The 22,852-nt window shown below is 37.9% G+C and overlaps 2 protein-coding genes across 2 annotated transcripts; one reads left to right on the top strand and one right to left on the bottom strand.

Annotated features, from left to right (window-relative positions):
• Positions 1–6,910: 6,910 nt before the first annotated feature.
• LOC128019903 (zinc finger protein ZIC 5-like) lies at positions 6,911–11,244 on the bottom strand. Its single transcript, XM_052606245.1, has 2 exons — positions 9,802–11,244; positions 6,911–8,402 (listed from the first exon to the last, which is right to left on the bottom strand). Exons 1-2 carry the CDS (start codon positions 10,856–10,858, stop codon positions 7,957–7,959), a joined length of 1,503 nt encoding a protein of 500 aa, XP_052462205.1. The 5' UTR covers positions 10,859–11,244; the 3' UTR covers positions 6,911–7,956.
• A 3,148-nt stretch (positions 11,245–14,392) lies between these two features.
• LOC128019905 (zinc finger protein ZIC 2-like) lies at positions 14,393–18,824 on the top strand. Its single transcript, XM_052606246.1, has 3 exons — positions 14,393–15,958; positions 17,350–17,513; positions 17,856–18,824. Exons 1-3 carry the CDS (start codon positions 14,980–14,982, stop codon positions 18,048–18,050), a joined length of 1,338 nt encoding a protein of 445 aa, XP_052462206.1. The 5' UTR covers positions 14,393–14,979; the 3' UTR covers positions 18,051–18,824.
• The last annotated feature ends 4,028 nt before the right edge of the window (positions 18,825–22,852 follow it).

A 22,852-nucleotide genomic window follows, 5' to 3' on the forward strand; every position in this document is an offset into this window, starting at 1 on the left:
TGAAAGGAAATGTATTTTTTATCATGTCTGTGTTCCAGCAGGCTGTAGTTGAGCGTGAGCTGTCAAGTCAGGTTGGTTAAGGCACGTGTGTTGTTGGCATGTGGAAGCAGTGATGCTCAGGTAAGGAGCCTCTCTTCTCTGAACCACAGCACAGCTGACTGCTCCAGGAGCCAGAGTAATGAGGGTTCCGCTGGGGGCCGCCTAGTTGGAGAGGTGGCTTAACCCTGCCTGGATGAGGCAGGAGCCTGGGCTCTGCTTTTTCAATCGGAGCCCCTTGCAGAGCTCGCAGCCCACAATGAACATTTTGACAATGCCGGTGATAAGCACTGGGTAATGAAAGGAAGCGTTTCTGTTTTATTGCATGATATTTTTTTTTAATAAAGAATTGTGGGTTCCAAAAAATTACAAATGCCCATATTTTAGTGTGATGATGCTCAAAAGTATGAAGAGCTAAAACAGAAGAGCTATAAAATAACTTACGCGTGAAATAAACAAAAAAAGCATCTACATTTTTTTTCTTCCCAGAATGAATCTATTTAATGTATTCAGCAACAAGAATACATTATTTTATTCACAGATTCTTTCAATAGTATTAATGCAAATTAATTGCAAATAAATTGTACTATTTAAATAATCTGCTTTTGGTTCATGGAAATCTGTCAGACAGGCCAGCCTAGGAATCCTGATCATCTTTATAACCAAATGTAATGCTCCTCTTGAGTCACACTGTCACTTTCTTGGGAATTCTCAAAACAGACAATTAATACGACTGTAAAGAGTATTCTTTTCGTGTCACCAAGATAAATTTGAGCAAGATATGCTGTCATTTACCACTGGTGATGTCAAGAAAGGGGCAAAGGTGACCATCCCCTAAGACATGTGCCTAATTATATAATTTGTCTTGTGAGTGGAACAGACCACTGTAAGGTCTCCACTGGGATCACTTCTTCAGCAGTCTGAGCCTATCATCAGTTTCATCAACCCTCATTTATGTAAGGGCATCGCGAGCGAGCTCATTTATCTATTTTTCCATCCACAGGAAATCGACATTCATCTGCCCATGACATTCAAATTCTAACATCAGACTTCATATCTTCAGGTGACCTGACAGTGTTGTCAGGTTTCTATGAGCTAGAGCGATGATATACGAACCACCAAGGGCACAGTAGTTACATATTCGCTCTTAACATTCAAACTGGACTGAAAAGACTTTTAATTTGAACAAACATTGTAACAAATGTTATATTATTTCTTGTTTTGGTAGATTTTATTGCCATTAATCATTGCATTACATTTATTTATTTAGCAGGCACTTTTATGGCTTTAATAATAATACAAATACAAGCAGGAGCAACTGCTCCAAGGCAGACTATTATAATGGCATAGCAAATGGTAATTAGCTAGCTTAAGGAACTGGCACTGATATTTAAACCAAACATCAGCAATGTAGTCAATAATCTTTTTATGGTAAATCTGAGTTTGTGTCAATTCTGTAGTGAGCCAAAATGCTTATCATGTCTGGACATATGCGTGAGCCTGGATTTGTATTTATTCCGGGATGCGCAAACACAGCACTGTAAATTGCAGACTATGCAGCTCCGATTCACACCTACTGACGGGGAAAGGAAGCATTGCATTCTGGAGATATGGCCTGTGAGCACGCCTAGCGTACCTTCACAAAATGTCACAGCAGTTATGGAAGCAAGTCATTATCAACTCAGGGGGACCCTTGACACTGGTCTATGAGAGATAGTTCCAGTAGTTTAAAGCCATATCTAATGGCCATTCCAAGGTCAGCTTGAAACAGAGAAAGTGGCTTGTGATGTTTAAGAACATCTAGCCACCCTTGTGAGGTCAGCGGGAGGTTCTGGTGGCTGGTGACGCACTAGGGATAGTGCAGGGGATTCCATAGGTGAGCTTACATGTTTATTAAGCACGGATTAGGTCTGCACGGGAAAAATAGGCTGTATACTTAAGGTAGGAGACTTTTAATCTAACCATCAGAGATGTAAAGCACAGTAATGTAAAATCAATTGCATAGAAGTGGACTGGCATTTTGAGGGCTTTGACTGTTCTTCTCTTCTTTTTCTTCATCCCATCCTACTCCTTACACTTGAGACTTGTATATTTGTACTCGATCTCTCTTTTTGTCTCTCTCTCTTACTGAGATGATCCAGCACTGTGATTGTCCAGCTGTGCAGGATGATTTCCTCTCACTGAATGTTGACCTTTTCCTCTATGAGAGATGCTATATTCAGAGGCATGACTCTGGTGTGTTGTTCGTGGTAGTTCATCAGATGTGGATGGTTTAGCATCTACAGGATGAAAAATCTGAATTGGAAGCCTATGCTGTAATAACTGTTACACAGATGCACGGATCTGCATCAAAATATCTTCCTATTTTTTCCTTAGATATTTTGTACTGCCAAATATGTGTAATTATAAAGTAAAAAATAATATCTTTATTTTACTGTATTTTTTAAAATCCCTTATAGCTAATAGCAGTTTTTTTTGTTGTTGTTATATTTAGTTGTGTGTGTGTTGCAGCAGTGTATATCAAGTTATCCAGAAATAATTAATATTGTATAATGTTATGTAAAATAGTAACTTTTTGTTCTCATTAATTTTTCAATTTACATGGTTTTATACAGCAATCAGCAACACTGGCAAACATAACATATGCATATAGCTTTACATTAACTGTGTCCACTTTCCTCTTCAAGAAGCTGGAAGTAAATATGTTGTTGTTGTTTATTTTTTTAGATCAATTTGCTTTTATATAAAACACTGACATCCTTTCATGTCAAGGGTCGGCCCGCAAATGCTTCTGAACATTTGCCACATGGATGGAGTGTTTTTCTATTAGACGTCCAGCCCTGCGTTTAGAGCCATTTAAACAGGACCTGTCAAATACAAGACAAGCAGAGAAGTGGTCGCGTGGCTCTGAGGTTTGGTTCATGTGCTGCATGGGCTGAACGGACCAGGTGTAGAGCTCTGGCTCTTGGACATGTCCGTGGACGACCTTGCTCTCATCACCAAGTGCCTTGGAAAGCCTCCCAATCCTGGGGATCCATATTTGGACCAGCACCAAGTTTGGAGGCCCACAGATGTTGAGGAGAGGCCAGATATTATGACAGTTGTCTCATGCAGACAGGCAAAATGATTCATATGTGTTAGCGTTGAAAGGGTTCTTGAAGAGGAAAGTATATATATATATATATATAAAATCTATTTTCCTTTACATGATCAGTAATGTCACTAATGATGACTTGTGGTAATGCAATCAGCAGTTAACTACTGAGATGTTTTTCAGCAGTTTAATTACACATATTTTTATTATTTTAATATACATTAATATACAAGTATTTAATGTATTGAATATAATTCTTTAAAGCAAACTTTTGCAGTCAGTTGACACTATTACCTTTCTGCTGGTTAATCTTTAATTATATATATATAATACATTTTTATGTAAACTTACAATCTCAAGACAACCGGCATGCATAAAACTCAGTGTTACAAAAGCTACACAAAATCTAAATTGGACACAGGAAAGGTTCAATCTTAACCTAACGTAAATGTCCTAAATGAAGCAAACTCTAAATTACCGAACTTACAAACTCTAAAAATATTACAATATTAGTAAAAAAAAAAAAAAAAAGTAATTGCTGTCGCAAAATCTTCAACACGTTATAATAATTGTGATTATAATGAACATTAACATTATTCTATTGCCAAACATATCATTAGTTAAAACAAAAATGTCACACACTTTGATTCGTGTATTTTAAAATTTGAAAAGTATCTTTATATAATGACTGGTAATGACTTATTCATGAAAGTGTTTGCGAAGAAACGTTTGAGAGATAAGTACAAATAAATAATGATGTGCTCCTGGAGTAATTGATTTAATGAAGTTCCTATGAAACTATTACAAGCGAGGGGAGGTCAGGCGAGCGGCACCCCTGAGCGCTCATTGTCAGATCTTTAACTCAAGCAATCTTTTGGGAAAGACATCGGGGGTAATAGGTGAACTCACAGCTGTCTGTGTCGGGCTCGAGCTTTCAGAGCAAATAGCAAACAACTAGCCTACTCATCCGGCCTCTAACTTAATGGGACGGCAAACTTTCTCAAGAGCCTCATCTTTACATGCACACACGGACAAGCACAACACCTAATCAATAAGTGCGGTAAATGATTCTTAGTTACGATAAAAGCGTGCAGCAACCCTTTTTTCTTCCGAGTTGAGCTCATAAAACATGTACTCACGTTGCGCTGTATAAACACCCCATGGGTTTTCGACCATGCGTCAAAAGTTTTCTTGTCCGCGTTTTAGAGTTCAGTCTCGGAGTGCAGGGAGGAAACACGCAGCCCTGCTGCTGCAACTGGATTGTGTTTTCTCACTTATTCGGGAAACTTAAGATAGTAGGCAGGTAGGGTGCTCGGAAGGGTTTGGCAGAGTGCCTGGAGAATGAATATGTGCCCAGTTTTCTTGCTCTTCAAAGCATACTGTGGCAAAACACTCAACGGATGTTTAAAATACCTGGCATACTTGAAGTTGTTATGATTTTGAAATAGTTTGGAGGAGAACAGGTTTTTTTTTAAAATGTTTATTCGTGCACCATGTTTTTATTATATTTTTTTTGATCTCTCTCGTTGCTGTTTTTAAAGAGTCCGATAATAATATTTGATTTGATTTGTTTAAGTTTTTTTTTTTCTGCTAGAAACATTTTAACAATGTATAAATTCTGATTGAATAACGTTATTTAAAGTTAAATAGTAAAATAATGTATAAAACATAATTTTACGTCACATAATTTTACGAATAAAGATAACATTAAAGTAATTTGAAATGGATTAGAGTTGTATTTCACAATATTTTAGGTTAGATTAAATAAGAAAGCACCAGATCATTTTTTTTATTTTTTTTTTATTTTTTTTTTACTCTAATCTTAAAACTGACAAGTGTACAATATAAATTATCCTTAGCTTAGAGGTTGACCAAACCAAAAGAAACGTTATAATCACCATGCGCAATTCACGTAATACGATTTATAAATTATATTTGTGTCATTTGATATTTGTTGCACTTGTCTCTCTCACTCTCTCCCTACAGACAGTCAAACACCATGGCAAATATTCCATTAGTGCCGTAATTTACCTCTGAGACTTTGCAAGCTCGCAGATGAAATCTGGCAGTGTGAGTTGAACATATGTGGGACGCTCAAATAGATAAAGTCTGAAGTGCATTTTTGCTAATGGTGAAAGTATAGCAAAGTTTAATGTTTTCTTTTGATTGCAAGTGTTTCACGTGCTCTTGGTGCATCGCTTAAGACGGTGCACAATGACTGGGGTACTGTGAACCCTCGTCAAACACATAATGAGAAGCTGAAGGTGTGAAATCTGACTAGACTGCAGTAAACAGCCTCCTCTGATGTGATCATTCTGTCCAATAAGGGCAAAACGGGAGAGAACTCGCTGCGTTTTCACACTGACTTCTGCTTTGTCTTTTGAAAAGTGGCGTCTGAGAGTCTGACTCTGGGAGTTACTGATTTGCAGGCTGCATGTTAAGGTGGACCATGTAAGTGATTTCCACGGGCATTGCACTAAAGGAGAACAAATCGCTGACAAAGGGGGTAGCTTTTCGATTCAATAGCGTCGTTAGGACGACCAAAAAGTATTCCTCAGATAATAAGTTCTACTTCAAAGCGTCTCCCATTCAGCTGTGACTGCTGCAGCTTTTATGAAGTCCCCCCTTTTCAGTCCGAGGGGGCTATCTCTTTGGTTATTTTTCACCGTGTTTATTTTGCACTATTCAAAGGGCACTTGTTTTAAATAAATAGAAGATCATTCTTTCCTTGATCAAATAAGCGTTCGTGGACAAAAGATGGGCAGAGCGCGCGCTTATTTCCGAATTAAACATGCGCGCGAGGGATTTCAGAGATTTGGGAACACAAATATGACAAAAATTGACTGCTCTAACGTAGCATGAAACTAAAGGTCAGTGCGACTGTGTCTTAAAAGTGTTTCCAATTGAAGTGGCCTTTTTCCGGTGCCCGGTAAACACACACGCGCTTTATGAAATTTCCCTTGAACTTCACACTATTTATGGGGCGTTTCACTGACACAAAACACTAGATTTACAATCTCTGGCGACTACACCAATCTGTGTGCTTTATTCCATGGGGTTAGCTAGGTGTTCATTAGCAATGGGAATAAAAATAAAACTTTCTTAGGAAGTGTTTTAGAACTTTCTTCACACACAATGTCCAAAATTCCTATTTGTGTGTTTCTTCGCTGGAAATAAAATTTATTCCACGCCAATTTTAAGGGACAGGACGGTTCTTGGGAGACGTTTTTGCTTTGAGGATTGACCATTTACTGGCAGTTAGTAGTTTTTAGTATAAATATTCAAGGGGGAACCATAGAAATCCTACCGCGCCGTGCAGTCTTCCGATCTGATGTGGAGCTCTTTGAAGTGGTGCAGGACTTGCGCTGGTCAATTCTGGGTCTAGTCTGGGACAGGGACACTTTGAAACTGTTATTGTGCGTTTTAATGAAGGAAATAAGACGGGAGACTTTGTTTCATATTCTCCATACAACTTTCTTCTTATTGTCAGGCAGCTTTTATGTCTTATATTCCCATGAATGATTCATGCATTGGTGGCTTTGTGATATTGTACTTTCATAACGTGTTACGTGATGGTTCCCTTTTGAAATGAGACTAAATAAGGAATATTTAAATTTTTTTTTAAAGTGTTTTGTAGAAATGTGCTGTTTCGTTTGGTTATCCTTACTGTCCCATATTTTACAGAAAATTAAGCATTACTTAACGCAATAGTTTTACTCAGTGAATGATTAGTTTAAATCAATCTGTTGAATTTTTTATGAAATAAGCACACTGATAAAATAATGAAACAATGGCTTCTTTTTACTGAAAACACCATATTTACACGTCCTGCCATTTATTCAAGTTTTCCATATATCTATACACAAACATCACATTTCTTCACGACCTTCTTAGGTTTTAATTGTTTTTTTTTTTTTTTAACCATCAACACCATCATGCACCTCAACAGAAGGAGTTACTACACGGTCCATGCGAAAGATTCTTCACATTATACAGCCTATTCAAGTAAGTCTTTTTACAGGACACTATAAAAAGCATAACTTCTTTTCACCAACATTATATTATTCTTTGGTGTATCTGTACTTCCAGACCAACATTAATACGAGCAAATAAATTACAATGTACAAAACTTGTTCAACCTACGAAAACATTCACAAGCATCAATACCATATACTATTTACAAATCAATCATGGGATAGGCCTGTCAATGACACATTATTTAGTGTCTCAAGGGACATATTTCGTACTCTTTAATCAGAATAGCATTGATTTTGCATAAAATATAGGCATTTAAATATTTTAAATATCACAAAAACCGTGCTTACCACAGTTATTGTATAAACTTTAACAAAGACTCCACCCATTCATTTTTTTTGACACTGACAATATACAAGTAAAAACTTAAAATTATTGTCAAAGTGTAAAACGATTCTCTATGAAGGATTTCTGTGCAACAAAGGGGTGTAATATATATATATATATATATATATATATATATATATATATATATATATATATATATAAAGGCTAAAACAATTGATAAATCTTTTGAGTTCGAGTTGTTTGTTATTTGATTTGATTGATCAGGTAAAAAAAAAAAAAGGTATAAATCGATTTTTCCATGTCTGATATTTCATGCTGAAAGTTACTGAAGGGGATTTATTATAAATTGCATCAATGCTCTGAGCATGTTTTAAGGGCAAACTGGGGGGAACAATCTCTTTCACCCACTGACATCCATAGTGTTCCACTTCTTCGAATTGCAACTCTTGAATTTGTGCACCATTTTTCAACATTTATAATGAATATATTCCTTCCTGTTCACATCAGAGCATTAATCTGGGATCTGTGTGTCTGAAAGTGTCCTCGTCATCGGATTCTGACGTTGGCACATCGCTGGAAGGGGTGTGAAGATTGTTTGGTCCAGCACTCCCTTGGCACACGTACCATTCGTTTAGGTTGGTCACCTGAGGCGAAAGGTTCGATGAACGGTTCCTGTGGGGCTCCAGGTTTGGTGAGAGGGCATCACCGATCGTCGTGGACGAGGGGTGGTAAGAGGAGCCCGTGTTGGCGGAAGGGGGCGGAGGAGACTTGCAGTGAACCTTCATGTGTTTGCGCAGGGAACTCGGGTGTGTGTACGACTTGTCACAACCCCTCACTTTACAGAAGTAAGGTTTATCGCTAGTGTGGACGTGAGAGTGCTTCTTCCTGTCACTGCTGTTGGCGAATTTCCTGTCACAACCATCAAACTCACATTTGAACGGCTTCTCACCTTGCAAAAAAGAAAAGCAGAGCATTTAGATATAGACATCACCTATAATACAACTTTTACATTTTCTTGGTTACAAGAAAATAATGGCTAATGGATAGGCTAATCCATTCTCAGCAAGCACTAGTAATGGATGGTTTCGTTGTGAAAACCACAACATTATCACTGTAATCCCACAGTTGGCTACTTATTTTCTGCTATTACATATGGAATGTTCAGGCGCACCGCATGACTTATGCAACCACTCTGTAAATGCTCTCATTTTCTCTGACTTAAGCTTGCCAAAACTCTTTTTCATGATCGTTATTTTTACTGGATATGCAACTGAGCCGACTACTGAAAACATTTTGGCCCCTCATATGTATCAGATTGCCTGGAGTAAAATAACTGACCTGGCTTAAAAAAGTATCCAAATCATGTCACAAATGCACTATAGTTGTACTGATTCAATGTCATTCCGGGATTTATGAATTTCACACATATTCGCTGATGATTTAAGATAGCATCATGTTGTAAATGTACTCTAGGTGGGGTTGACACGCTAGCTTACATATTCAGGGCGCAGTTTACGTCGGCACGTGTTGTGAGCATAACACACCGGTATACAGTAAAAGAACCTAAACAATACCTGCAACTTCTTACCAACTTGCAATGATAATTTGTCACGTTAGTGCATATATCTATTAAATTTCAAGAATATAATATCTAGTTTAATATCATGCACTCATAAGAATAATGTTTTGTTAGAATACATGAGAGAAACATCAAAAGCAGAGGCCTTCTTTGCTTTGCAAAGATACCAACATAGTTTAGTTAATCAAAATATAGTAGATGTCCCAAGGGTGACCCATTCTCCTTATTTACATTAGTATGGATCTATTCACACGCTGTTTGTAATACCATGTGGCTTTAAACGAGACAAATACGTGCTGAAAGCTAACAAACAAAACGATTCCTATTTTCCCCCGTTTTGTTCCTTTATATTTACACACATAGCACTGAAAGCATTGTGTGCGTTTTTCGCGTTTTTCACTTGATATAAAACTGCATGCATCAAAGATAAAAAAAAATACGTAAAACTGCTCATGGCAGCATGTCTTAAGTGCTTTTCCAAACTTACAAGTATCAAGTACGTTGATATCTCAATGCATTTTCAAAGTTCATGACGCTTAGCACCACCAAGTGCTTGCTTGGCACTGTAAACAAACAATCTCCTGTATGAATTGAGAGTATTTGTGCACGAGTTAGAAGGACAAACAAGTGATTCTGTTCCCCCACAGTATCTAACGTTGCCTATCTAGAAAAATCTGCTAAGTAGCGCAATACTGTTCAATAACAGACACCTATTAAGGTTTTTTTTTTTTTTTTTTTTTTTTTAAGAATGTGATGACTTTTCACTAACCTGTGTGCGTCCTCTTGTGAATCTTGAGATTTTCCGAACGCGCGAATACTTTGCCACAACCGGGAAAGGGGCACGGGAACGGCTTCTCGCCCGTGTGCACGCGGATGTGATTGATTAGTTTGTACTTGGCTTTAAAAGCCTTTCCCTCTCGTGGACACTCTTCCCAGAAGCAGACGTGACTGCTCTGCTCCGGTCCCCCGACATGCTCCACCGTGACATGGTTGACGAGCTCGTGCATGGTGCTGAAAGTTTTGGAGCAGGGCTTCTTGGACGTCTGCTCCTGGTCAATCCACTTGCAGATGAGCTCTTGCTTGATGGGCTGCCGCATGTATCGCAAAAACGCCCCTGTGGCTCCGTGAGGAGCCGTGGCAAGGTTCACATTTAAGTTCATGGAGTTGTAGCTTTGCAGAGAAGAAGATCCATAGTGTTCAGGCCTGTGGCCGAAGTGATCTGGCCTGCCGTAGATGTCCCCCGGTAGACCCAGACGCATCTGCCCGTTAAGGGCATGGTGATGGTGGTGGTGGTGGTGGGCACCTGGGGCCGCTTGCTCGTGCAGTCCAGAGAAAAGTGGATGGGCACCACCTTCCGCGTGCCCATAAGCACCTGTTGGGGAAATGAACATGCCATGGTGATGAGGGGAGGAGGCGGAACTATGCTGGTCGCCAAGTGCATGCATAGTAGAGGCTGAAAGCTCTCTCCTGAGGATGAAGTCCCTGTTGGTGGTGTAGCCTGTGTGGGGGTGAGCCACGGGGAAACCAACTGTGGTCTGAGAAGAGGTGAAAGATGCCGCGGTCTGGGCTTCGAGATGGCTTTGTAAAGGCTGAGAGGGACTAAGTTTGAGAGCATTGGTCTGTGCCATGTGCTCTGGTCCAAATGGAGTGAGAGCCACTCCGGGGTCGTTGCCCATCTCCCCAGGGTGGAGGTGGGCATGGTGGGAGTGCGGGTGATGCCCCCCTATCCCCGGGAAGCCTGTCATATTCTGATGAGGAAGGGCTTGAGTCGATGCCAAATCCGCTAATCTTATCGCCGAATTCCTCTTGCTTAAAGGGGGCTCCATCACTACGATGTCATGTCCACGCTCACCACTATTGTTTTCGCCAACTACGGGCCTTCTGAAACCATTAAAATATATGTATATGGCCGTCTATAGAACTTCCTTTGTCCTGCCTCTAACTCTGCTTGCTCCTTTTCCGACTCTGTCCTCAAGCGATTGGCAGAACATACAACAGTTGGAGGACACAGTGGGGAATAGAGTTTAGAAATGGCACTGCGGGTATTGGACAGATTTCGGTGACTGGCAGTTAAGGGAACGAAGCGATTGGCTGTCTTTCAGCGCAGAGGCTCAGCGGGGTTCCGCCCCCTCACTCTCCTCATCACTGTTCACTCCAGAAAGTTGTGCTCACAAAGTTACAGGCAAATATGGTTACGGAAACACACACACATACACAAACGCACGTGGAAGTATGTTGTTTTTCACTTTGCACAAAACAGTGACACACATGCGGAGCATATTGTGCAAGTCCCCCACACACCATTTGAAATACAGTAATAAATTAAATCCAAACAAAATAAATAAATAAAACGCTGTCATTAATTAATCCAACAAAAATCTAATTAATTTTCTTTCGTCAAATAAATATTTTAATTTAGTCTAAGGATAAAATGTGCATAATGGAAATAAGTTGTGAAAAAAATAACATACAAAAACAAAGACACGCATGATATACCAAACGTACTTGTTTCTAATTGTTGCGATGCCTTTATATAGGAAAAAAAAAAAATTGGATACATAAAACATTCTAACATGTGCTTTTTATTCAACCAAAAAACGATTAGTTTTTACGCCCTAATAAACAGAAATGCAGAGGCTACGTTCATAAACTTATTTTCTAACCTGCTTTGTCTTGATCCTTTTCTCGTAATATAATTTTATATCATCAACATTATCATGCATTTTTTTTTTTATTTAATAAATATAAAAGTACTTTTAAATAAATACATCTGTAATATCTGTGCATAAAAATGTTATTTTAAACATTATAGATCTTCGATCCACTGGGCAAAGAAAATGTTCTCTCTCTATCTTTTAAAGAATAATATGTATGAAACTTATTACTATTCACATCATTTCATTTCGTGTTTGTTTGTGTGTGCTGTACGTGTGAGTCATGATGCACGTCCACGCCCTTGTCCATGTTGAACTCAGCAGGAAGTGTACATATGCCATTGATTTAATATGTCTTAATTCAAATACATGCTTCAGGGCAGTTGTTACCATATTTCAAATAATTATTTCAAAAAACGAATAAAGTAGCAGAAGGTTAAAGATGCCCACCCTTAAGACTTAACAATAATAATAATGAAAAACAATTCTGCTCAAAAAATTGTACATTAAGTACATGTGGGTTTTTATTTTTTTTTATTTTGATGAAGGCCTATACAAAGCACGTGTTTCTACGCGTAAAGGTGCACCTGTGGTATCTAATTGAAAGTGTTTTGATTTCCTGCATAAGCTATCATGTATCAGCTTTATCAAGGGTCTTAATTTAGAAATGAATGGAACCACTAATGTGACAGAGGAATTACAATCTATGATTTCTAATTGAGATTTACGACATCCCAACGTTTACTTCTGAATTATAAAGGACCAACAGACCATATTAAAAAGTGTCTTTAAAAATAATTCAGTCGTTTTGATTGCTGAATAGGCTTCACTTACAATAAATGTTAATGACGAGAATGTCATAAATGTTTAAAACAAGCTTCTAAGTGAATGTGAATTTACACTTATACATTAATGGAAAGCCATAATTCATGTAACCACATGGGTATACAATTCTTCATGGATTGTAATTTAAAGTTTAGCTGGGAATTTCTGCTTTCAAATATAGAGAAAAAATAAATAAAATCAAGGTTAATATCGAGGCAGTGACGCATTTATTTATTTGTAGCTACTAATAAGACAAAATGGTTTGCGCCTTTTCTCGTTTTATCCCCTTCGAACTTTTCCCTTTATTGCAACACGAGAAAAGAACAAAAACTGCGGCTATGTGTTCCTGGCCAACTGCACTGTCTAAATTCTCTTTCTTCTTCTCCCTGCCCGCTGAAAAGGGAAAAGGTTTTGGGGTTTTCTGGAGAAATAAAGAACTTCAGAGAGGTCGGTAGACAAGACTTTGAACTTGGATCAGATCCTGTGTTTCCTGTGGAGAGGTAGAAATAGTCTTGGAAGAATGGTACATAACGTACAAACAGCATGACTTTGAGCTGAGGCACACAGAATTCCCAAAGTTTTATACATCCTCCGCACTATTATTCACCGCTTCAAGCGTTCAGAGGAGAGGAAAGACAAGAAGTGTGTTGTGCGTTGGAAAAGGACTTTATGGGACTTAGGTTCAATGAAATTGTAAGTAAACCTCCTTTAACTGTGTTAACATTTAAATAAATGCTGCAATGCTACACGTAGGACTTTTTCTTAGATCAGAAATGGTCCCTGTCTGGAGTGGCTTATGTACATTGGCCTGGAATCTGTAATGCATTAACCCCATCCACATGTGATAACTTCAGTTGGACAGTTTCGTTATTGTCAGGGAATTTACAGTTTAGGCTAGGAAAAGCTCACATGAATGCTTGTTCCGTGACCACAAAATACCGCTAAACTTTTTAAATAATGCAGATTTCCTGGATCCAGGTTCTCTGTCCATGACGTCACAGTTTTTTTTTTTTTTTTTTTTTAATGTGTATATATATATATGGGAATATATGGCATGGTAATGTTATTAAATCTGCTAAAATACTCAGAATACTCTGTGTGGGCATATTTAGATTTATGTGCTTAACAATAAGTCATAGTGATAAGAAAAATGTAGATAGTCGGCCTAGTCAACAGAGCTTACAGGAATTCTCAAATTTAAACTGTTGTCGTGTTTAGCTACTGTGTTTCATACCTTACGTGGAGTGTATGGTTTTGACGTAGATGAAATAAAAATGGTACATTGTGTTTCAGAACAGCGTTTTGGTGTAAACACGAATTAGTGCGTTCTTCAATTTAATAAAATAATTAAGTGATGTAGTATACAATTACAGCATAGCTACAATGTAAATATGATGTTGATGTATTAGATCTCAATAGGCTAATGTTATATTTATATATGCAAACACGTTTGTTCGTTTTGTTGTTTTCATCAACCCTCAGGGAGACAAGATCACGTCCTTTATTCAAATGCTGATGACCTGGATGCAATCTATTGTTTTAATTCTACAAATGGTGTTGTCATACTTACCTGCAGATCGAGTCAAAGCACCTCGAACGAGGTTTGTGACCTTGTTTTTATTCAACTTAACCCCGTCTGTTTGTTAAAGCACAGTACGGAAAAGTAACGAATTAAATTGTAATTATACAATATATAGTTCTAGTAGCTAGGCCTATTGGCATTTTACACGTGAACCAAAGAGGTTTGGATTTCCACTTACTCTTATGAGCCAGTGTTGCATCAGATTTATTTTTAATTTTAAGCGCTCTGATTAAACGCGAGTATTTTTGCTCTCCTTCTCCCCGAAAAGGTTCTCCGAAAAGTAGGCGGTTATTGTCGGTGGAAGATGGCGATCAGCGATTAGTTGCGAAAGGAGTGCGTTCGATTGGAGGGGCTCCTGGGATTGATGAGGAGCGGCGGCCAATGAGAACGCGTAAAATGAATGACCGGGCTCCAGTTAAAGGGGGCGTAAGAGGAGGTAGTGTCAGTCTACTGAGAAAGAGGGACCCTCTGAGATAAACATAGACAAGCGAAAGAAATAAACATTCAAATTCAAGATGCTTCAAGAACAAGAAAGACTCCGTAAGATAATACCTCATATTTTCATGTAATCCGAAAATATCGACATCGACTCAGTTTAAAAGGAACAGCGCAAAGGAATCTTTTCATTTCACTGCATTGGGGATTTCGAGTAACAAGTTATCCATAAGAAAAAACACGTTAACTTAATACGCAAGATTTCTTTTTTTCTTTTCTTTTTTTTTTTTTTTTTTTACCAATGAGCGGATCGAACTTCATCGCCTCATGTCTGTTTTCAGATTTGGAAGTTAATATTCCCGTAGCGCATTCGATTTTATTTTGTTATATGTTTTGTTGAAGCGCCGTGCATAGACTGCTTGGAAGAGAACTGGTTTTGCTCAACGAGAGCATGTTACTGGACGCTGGGCATCAGTTCCCTGGTTTGGGAGTGGGCACCTTTGCCAGGCATCATCACTCCTCCAGTGAGATGCAGGACAGAGACTTGAGTTTAGCGCAGAACAGCTTTGTCGACTCGGCGCACATGGGCGCCTTCAAACTGAACCACGATCTCTCGCCCGGACAGAGTTCTGCATTCACGAGCCAAGCGCCCGGTTACCCCGCCTCGGCTCTGGGCGCGCACGCGGCTCATGTCACATCATACGCCAGCTCGCCGTTTAACTCCACGCGGGACTTTCTCTTTCGCAGCCGTGGATTCGGGGAATCAACACCGGCGGGAGGCCAGCACGCACTCTTCGGCCCCACTGCCGGATCGCTCCATCACTCTCACACAGACAGCCAAGGCCACATTCTGTTCCCTGGCATCCACGAGCAGCATGGATCTCACGCATCCCCAAATGTTCTCAACGGGCAGATGCGACTTGGACTACCGGGGGAGGTTTTCGGGCGATCAGACCAGTACCATCAGGTCTCCAGCCCTAGGACCGACCCTTACTCAGCCGCTCAGCTGCACAACCAGTACGGCTCCATGAATATGAACATGGGGATGAATATGGCAGCGCATCACCATCACCCCGGTGCCTTCTTTCGCTACATGAGACAGCAGTGTATTAAGCAAGAGCTCATCTGTAAATGGATCGATCCGGAGCAACTCAGTAATCCCAAGAAGAGTTGCAATAAAACTTTCAGCACCATGCATGAGCTGGTCACCCACGTCTCGGTGGAGCACGTTGGAGGACCCGAGCAGAGCAACCACATCTGCTTTTGGGAAGAGTGCCCCCGGGAAAGCAAGCCTTTTAAAGCCAAATATAAACTGGTCAATCACATACGCGTGCATACGGGAGAAAAACCATTCCCCTGCCCGTTCCCTGGATGTGGCAAAGTCTTCGCAAGATCAGAAAACCTGAAGATACACAAGAGAACACACACAGGTAATTATGACATGCTTTTTTGCTTGCGATTGTCAAATTAACTTCTGTTAGTCTTGCATAAGTTTAGGCAAATAGCGGTTTTTACAAAAATAAGCTGATTATGACAGGTTGGCGTATTTTTAGACTTTGAGAGCGCACACTTAGATTGGATTTAGATCTTTAAGAGAAAGCGGATGCTTGTAAATAGGACATAAACAATTCGTGTAAGTGAAGGCGGCTGAAAACGATTAGCCTATATGTCTGATCTCGTACCGAGTAAATGCGATGTTTTGCAACAGTGAGCTGAATTATGCAAGAGACTGTCGAGGGTTTGTGGTTCATAAACTTTAAACGGGTCAAAGGCGACTAGAGATCTCATCGCGTGCGCAGAGCAGCCGTAAATCTTTCCAACCGGTTTGCGTGGACCAATGCTTGAGCAATCTGGTGACTACGTCAGGATTTTGAAATTAACCCAGTTTGTGCATGTTTTTGGCCACGTAACGGTATATTTTAATTGTTGTTAAAATTAGAATCAATGTATGTATGCACACTAACAGTTTACAATTTATATTCATGAAACCATTGAAAACACCACGCTGACAAAGCGTATATGCAAAGCATAACATAGCACTGATACAAATGCACGTACAAATTAATTACAAATAAATACAGACCATTATCAACACAAAAAAGACGACATAGAAAAAATAAGAATATATTTCCTACTTTTGGAATGGGCGATTTGTGGGCCCATTGTTATTCTATCCATTGCACTGACAGTCTGTGTTAGACAGGCCATTACCAGGGTTGCACATTTGAGCAATTTCCTCTTTAGAATACACAAAGGTATTGAGCCTTCTATTTGTCAAGGTGTTAATTGCATTATGATTATTTCTAAGCAAATGGCAAAGTTTTGTGTGGGGTTGACAAAACCTTAACGTTTGAAATAGAAAAAATGATGTTATTGATGTGATTTCCCCCCTTATTTTAGTTTAGTTTTGTCTGTACTGATTGTTAAATAAAGTAAATTCTTTCAAAAGTAATTATCAGCTAAATTTGGTTTTACATATGTATTGTTGTTACCTTTACCCTGGTCATATTTGTAGATGTGGTTGTGTGACCCCCTGTGTTGTTGTATGGCACCTCTGTATTACAACTTCGTGCATGTGATAACCTCTTGAGTGATTTCATTTCAATTTATTTATAATGCTACGCGATGTGTTTTATTTTATTTTTAGCATTTTTTTTCCTAAAATAATTTCATGTAAATATTATTTTGACTCATTCTTAGATTTATTCTGTGTTGTAATACACGCTGTTTTTGATGTTTTTTTTTTTTTTTTTTAAAAAAGCTTAATTAAACCTTCACTGATCACTAACCCTGTGAATGTTTCTACGGGTTTTCTTCTCAGGGGAGAAACCATTTCAGTGTGAGTTTGAGGGATGTGATCGACGCTTCGCGAACAGCAGTGACCGAAAGAAGCACATGCACGTTCACACGTCAGACAAACCGTATCTTTGCAAAATGTGTGACAAGTCCTACACGCATCCCAGCTCTCTTCGAAAGCATATGAAGGTAATTCCTCCAGGTTCTTCTAGAACACAGAATGAGAAATACATTATACTTTTTTGTCACTAAATGTTAACTTCGTGCTACTTCGTGCATTTTTAGCAGTAATGCATTTATTTACAATTAAAATAACATTAACAAACATAATTAAATGATCAAATGCATTACATCATAAGCTAATGCATATTGAAAAAGTAGTCAAAAATGACTTGACATTTTCACTCATACATTGTCATATTTGAACGAGCTATTGATTTATCTAGAATTTACTCTTGATCTGATTTAGCAATACATGCCATTCACGATTCATTCCGAGGATCATTAATAATTAATGTTTTTGTTTTTTAGGTTCACGAGTCATCCCCAGCTGGATCTGACTCGTCGCCAGCGGCAAGTTCTGGTTATGAGTCCTCAACACCCCCTGGTCTGGTGTCCCCCTCCACTGAGACCCAAAGCAACAACAATCTGTCGCCTTCATCAGCGGTCCACAGTTCCAACAACCACAGCAGTTTATCGTCCAATTTCAGTGAATGGTATGTTTAAGACTGTGCCATCACAGGAGGAATCATTTCAGAAATCCAGGAGATCCATATGCACATATGTACAAAACGAACGCTTCAATATTACGCTCTTGTCCAGCAGGATTAATATTCCCACGTGCGCAAAAGCACTAACCATCCTCTTTTTGTACATACTACGCGCTCTCTTTCCCAATGGTTGTAATAGATTTTGTCGTTTTTTTGGTGTATAGATGTTCCTTCAAAGGTAGCTATTTCTCTAACTGGACTTTTTAGTGCACATATTACAATAAAGTTGCATTATCATAATGAATATTGCGATCCCATTATGGCAAACTGATTGTAAACTAAACAACTATTAACTGGAAAGAGTGCCAAAGTCAACATTTAACGAAGACAGACACAATATTTGCTTGTGAATGTATATATTAGTTTGCTGGGCTTAACTTGTGATGTCTTGTGCTTTGCAAGTTTGAATTGTGAAATATATTTGGAAGATGTGGGGCAAATTAATGTCGTGCCGTTAAATATATGTAACTACACCCTTCTTTTTGTAAATATCGGCTGCCATATTTATCCATTTGTAATTAAATTATGGTATTTACTTGCTACAGATGAAACAATATTTATAAAGAATGTTTCTTTACTATAAATATGTACAATTATGGGCTGAACGGGGCAGTTGTTTTGTTATATGTGTTTTTGTTCAAAGTTTGAGAAGTGTTTCTCCATTATTGTGATACAAATTTTACTGCTTACAGATATAATAAATCGTGGTGCAAGTGTACAATCTTCACAATGCGTCGTGTTCTTTCCATGTTATCTGCAGATTGCATGTAAACTTTGACAACTGGCCTTCTTTCTGTATGGGCTAAATAGACTTTTAACCGGAATTTTCACACTGGTCTGAAAGCTAGACGCATTCAGCTGGTAGATCTTGTTGAATTATCTTTCCTCGAATTTCAGCGCTTCAAACACTGATTTCTGAAGTATATATGTCAGCACTTAAATAAAAAGAAAAGAAAAAAGGCTGAAACATTTAAATAGACCCTTCGCAACACTAGCCTACACGGGAATATTGAGTGCAGTATGCAGAAAATGTATCAACGGGAAAACTGATCTGACTTTTATAATCTAGTATTACTATAAACCTTGTTCGAGTAGCCTAATGCATTTTTTTTTTCCTAAAAAAGCATGTGTTTAATTTGAGATATTGCCGCAGCAGCCCTTCCTTCCACACTAGGGATAAAATAGAGTTTGTAATCAAGTGGCCGTGAACTTGAACTTGACTTTGGCACTCTTGTCAAGCTATGGGGGGTAGGGTTTGACTTTTTCCCTACAGAATAAGAGGTGACTGGCAGTTCCTGCGACTTGTTCTCTCGGTTGTAGGCCTAACACGGATTTTCAACTTCATTTCGTGTGCATTTAACTAAATCTAACAGGAGCATTTGACATTATGCAGCAGCAACATCAAGGAACATTGTCGCAGACTTTTTTTTCCGTGTATAATGATATCACTGACAGAACGACAACAATCCTCCAACATGAGTAATTAATAGACTGGAGGTACTTGAGAGAGATCTTATCCGTGCCACTATCTGTGTTAAAGCTCCAGTGCAACGTGTCAAACTTTAGATGGTGAAGGATCAGATTAATATTCATGTGTGTAAAGCCTGGGGGAAGGGATAGGCTGTTGGACGCTTTTCCTTTTGTTGTTGACTGTAAAATCACCACCCGATGACACAGTGTTTTCTGAGATGGGCACATGAACATAATGTATATTCTAAATATTTTATTCACGAGGATATACAACTTGGAGCCACCCACAAGAAGACAGTTGGTCCGTTCAGAAATCACCAGAACACTAAAGATTAATGTGCAGATGGGCTGCTGGGTATAACATTTTCTGGCGTTATTAGCTCCCACTCAATTGGCTAAGGCATGTGTTGGTTATTCGCTGGATATACTTATTCTCTGGTAAGGCATACTTTGACATAGTTGTGTGTTTAGGCGAGGATGGTGTGACCTGAGAGTGAAAGGTCAGCGTCCTGCGGAGCTTGGATGGCGTTTCCTTCTCAGCGCATGCTGCTCTGAAATCGATCCGTGCAGAAAAACCTGTGTACAAAAAAAAAAAAAAAAAAAAATACTGTTAAAGAATGTACATTGCACTTTAAAACAGATTGTTGTGTTTTTTTTTTTTAACATGCAGTGTTTCTGATTTTTTTTTCTACGTTTTTTCCACGCACAACTGAAAACTCGAAAAGTCGGTTGGTTAGTGAACTCAGATCATTATTTAGGATATTTTAACACTGATATGTAATTAACGAAACACATTTTCATACAAAACCATTTTAGGCTAACAACAACAACAACAATAATTAAATTTTTCCATTGTGCTTAAAATGCATTAACGTTATGCTGCAAAATACTTTGGTTGCTGGGGAATTTTTATTTATTTATTTATTTTATTTATTTTATTTATGACACTTGTGTGTGCTGCCAACTCCCGCTCGTAGGTGCTTACAATTTTAACAGACTAGAGGGATGGGGGCCACCTACAAACAAATCATTTGATAACACTATATTGCATTTTCTTTTTAAATATAACCTTCTGCATTGCAGAACAAAAATATTAATAAAAATATATTTTATGCAAGATTTTGTCATGTTAGAAAATGTTACAAATCAACACCAAAATGTAATTGTTCAAAGGCAGAGGAAATAACCTCACCTTTAATAATTAAAGTAATGGCTGCCTTGATTTTCCAGCCGATTTCATTCACACCTGCAGAAATATACGCAGACATAGGCCTATATGCTAGTCTCTTCCCCCAAAGACCCCCCCCCCCCCCACACACACACACCGAGAGAGGGGGGGGGGGGGATTCCATAGTCCCACTGGTTTTCTCACACGCAGAATGCAATAACATTGAACTATGGCAGAATTTTCCCCCATATTCTATTGCTTCTCTTTTTGTTATAATTAATTTTGCACATATTTCCCCAAGAGAGATTCGAGAGATGTTTTGGGATCATATTATTTCACCATATTGCAGTATACTCCTGTCTAACAATTTTAATAGTTGTTTTCTCTTGTAAAATGAATTCTAAATTAAAATATATACAGATAATATATATATTGTAGTCAAATATGACAGGTTATGTGTCAAATGTGTTTTCTGTTAACTAGAATAATGTTTCCTAAACATAAGGTTCATGAAACAGTCAAAGCAGCTTTATCTTTAAGTCAACAAAAAAAATAAAAAATAAATAAAAAAAATAAATGTACATGAAAACGATTACAATTTTGCGCTGGGTTACAGAGGGATATGAAGACAAATTGTAAACAAAATTGTGCTCTGTTTAACACAGAAAGTCCATGTAACCTTATGTGACCTGCCGTGACGCTACCGATCTCTAATTGAAAGTGACACGGTATATTCCACAGTATTTGCTAATAATTTAAATTTTAATGAAATGTTGATAAAATGATATGATAAAATGATATGCAGTTAATTATATAATATGAGTAAAACAATATAAAATGTTTCTGTGGGGAAAAGCGCATTTGTTGACAACTTATAATAATACAAAATAATATATATATATATATATATATATATATATATATATATATATATATATATATATATATATATATATATATATAGTCAAATTAATAGATAAATTACCTTATAAATTACTAAACTGAAAATTTTAAACAGATTTTTATTTCTTAATTTATTTTCGATTTGGAAATATTTTTCTCGACTCGAATCGAAATAAACAAATATTACCTACCCTACTAAAGCGTTTAAAACATTTCCACTTTAAAGCACAAATAAACTTGACACGTTGCTGACAAAATCCTGACTAGCATAACTGAATACAGTAAAATAAATAAAGTATGGCTTCGGAAAGAGAGCTTATTACTGACGGCCACAGCTTCATCCACACTGTAATATCCTTTCATAAATCATGGATGGTTTGAGGAGTGCTCAAGGCTGTTTGTAACTGCTATTATGCATCATCTTATATGTATATTTGAACTTGCCATTGGAGAAAGAAGTGGATGAAAAAAGGATGAAGAAAAAAGTTTGTCAGGTGATCATTTAGAAAATGCTCACATAAATCTCAGTATTTTGCAAACATGAAAGCTGTTGTTTTTTCAATATCTTTATTATTTATTTTAACACTTTATTTTTCTTCTCAAATATAGGGGATGTTGGCTTTGATATTATGAAAATGCATGAATGTCAATTCTTTTGTGTAAATTTGTCTCTTATAAAGTGAGGGGAAAAAAACAAGTTCACATAACGAATTTATGAGTGGTTGAAGATTCACGTTCATTTACTGAGGTTTTATGCACACGATTGTTTGGGGGAAATGTGCCATGGAGATTCACGTTTAATTTTGTGCTTCGAGCAGGCAGTGGTGACGTTAAACCTGTAAATAAACTATAAATATCTATAGCCTACACCAAAAACAGATTACTTTTGGCCTAACATGGAAGAGACATTCCCTGATGTTTTAGAAAAATCTCATATCACAAATAGATTTTGGCCTTTAACCAAAATGACCCATATAATGATATCATCTCTTATGACCAGTTTACATTGCAAATGGTCCATATACATGATCTGAACAGAGAACTCAATAAATTAGGCACATACACATATGTTGATGGACATATTGTTTTATGAGGACATTTATTACAGATAGGTATATAAAAAAAGCTTTTTATAGTATATGGCAAATGTATTATGTACCTAAATGGATTTGTGAGCAATCAAAATAAGAAATAATAAAATTAAATGCACTGCATGA

This window comes from Carassius gibelio, chromosome A9, assembly GCF_023724105.1.
Source record: "Carassius gibelio isolate Cgi1373 ecotype wild population from Czech Republic chromosome A9, carGib1.2-hapl.c, whole genome shotgun sequence".
In the NCBI taxonomy this organism is placed as follows: domain Eukaryota; kingdom Metazoa; phylum Chordata; class Actinopteri; order Cypriniformes; family Cyprinidae; genus Carassius; species Carassius gibelio.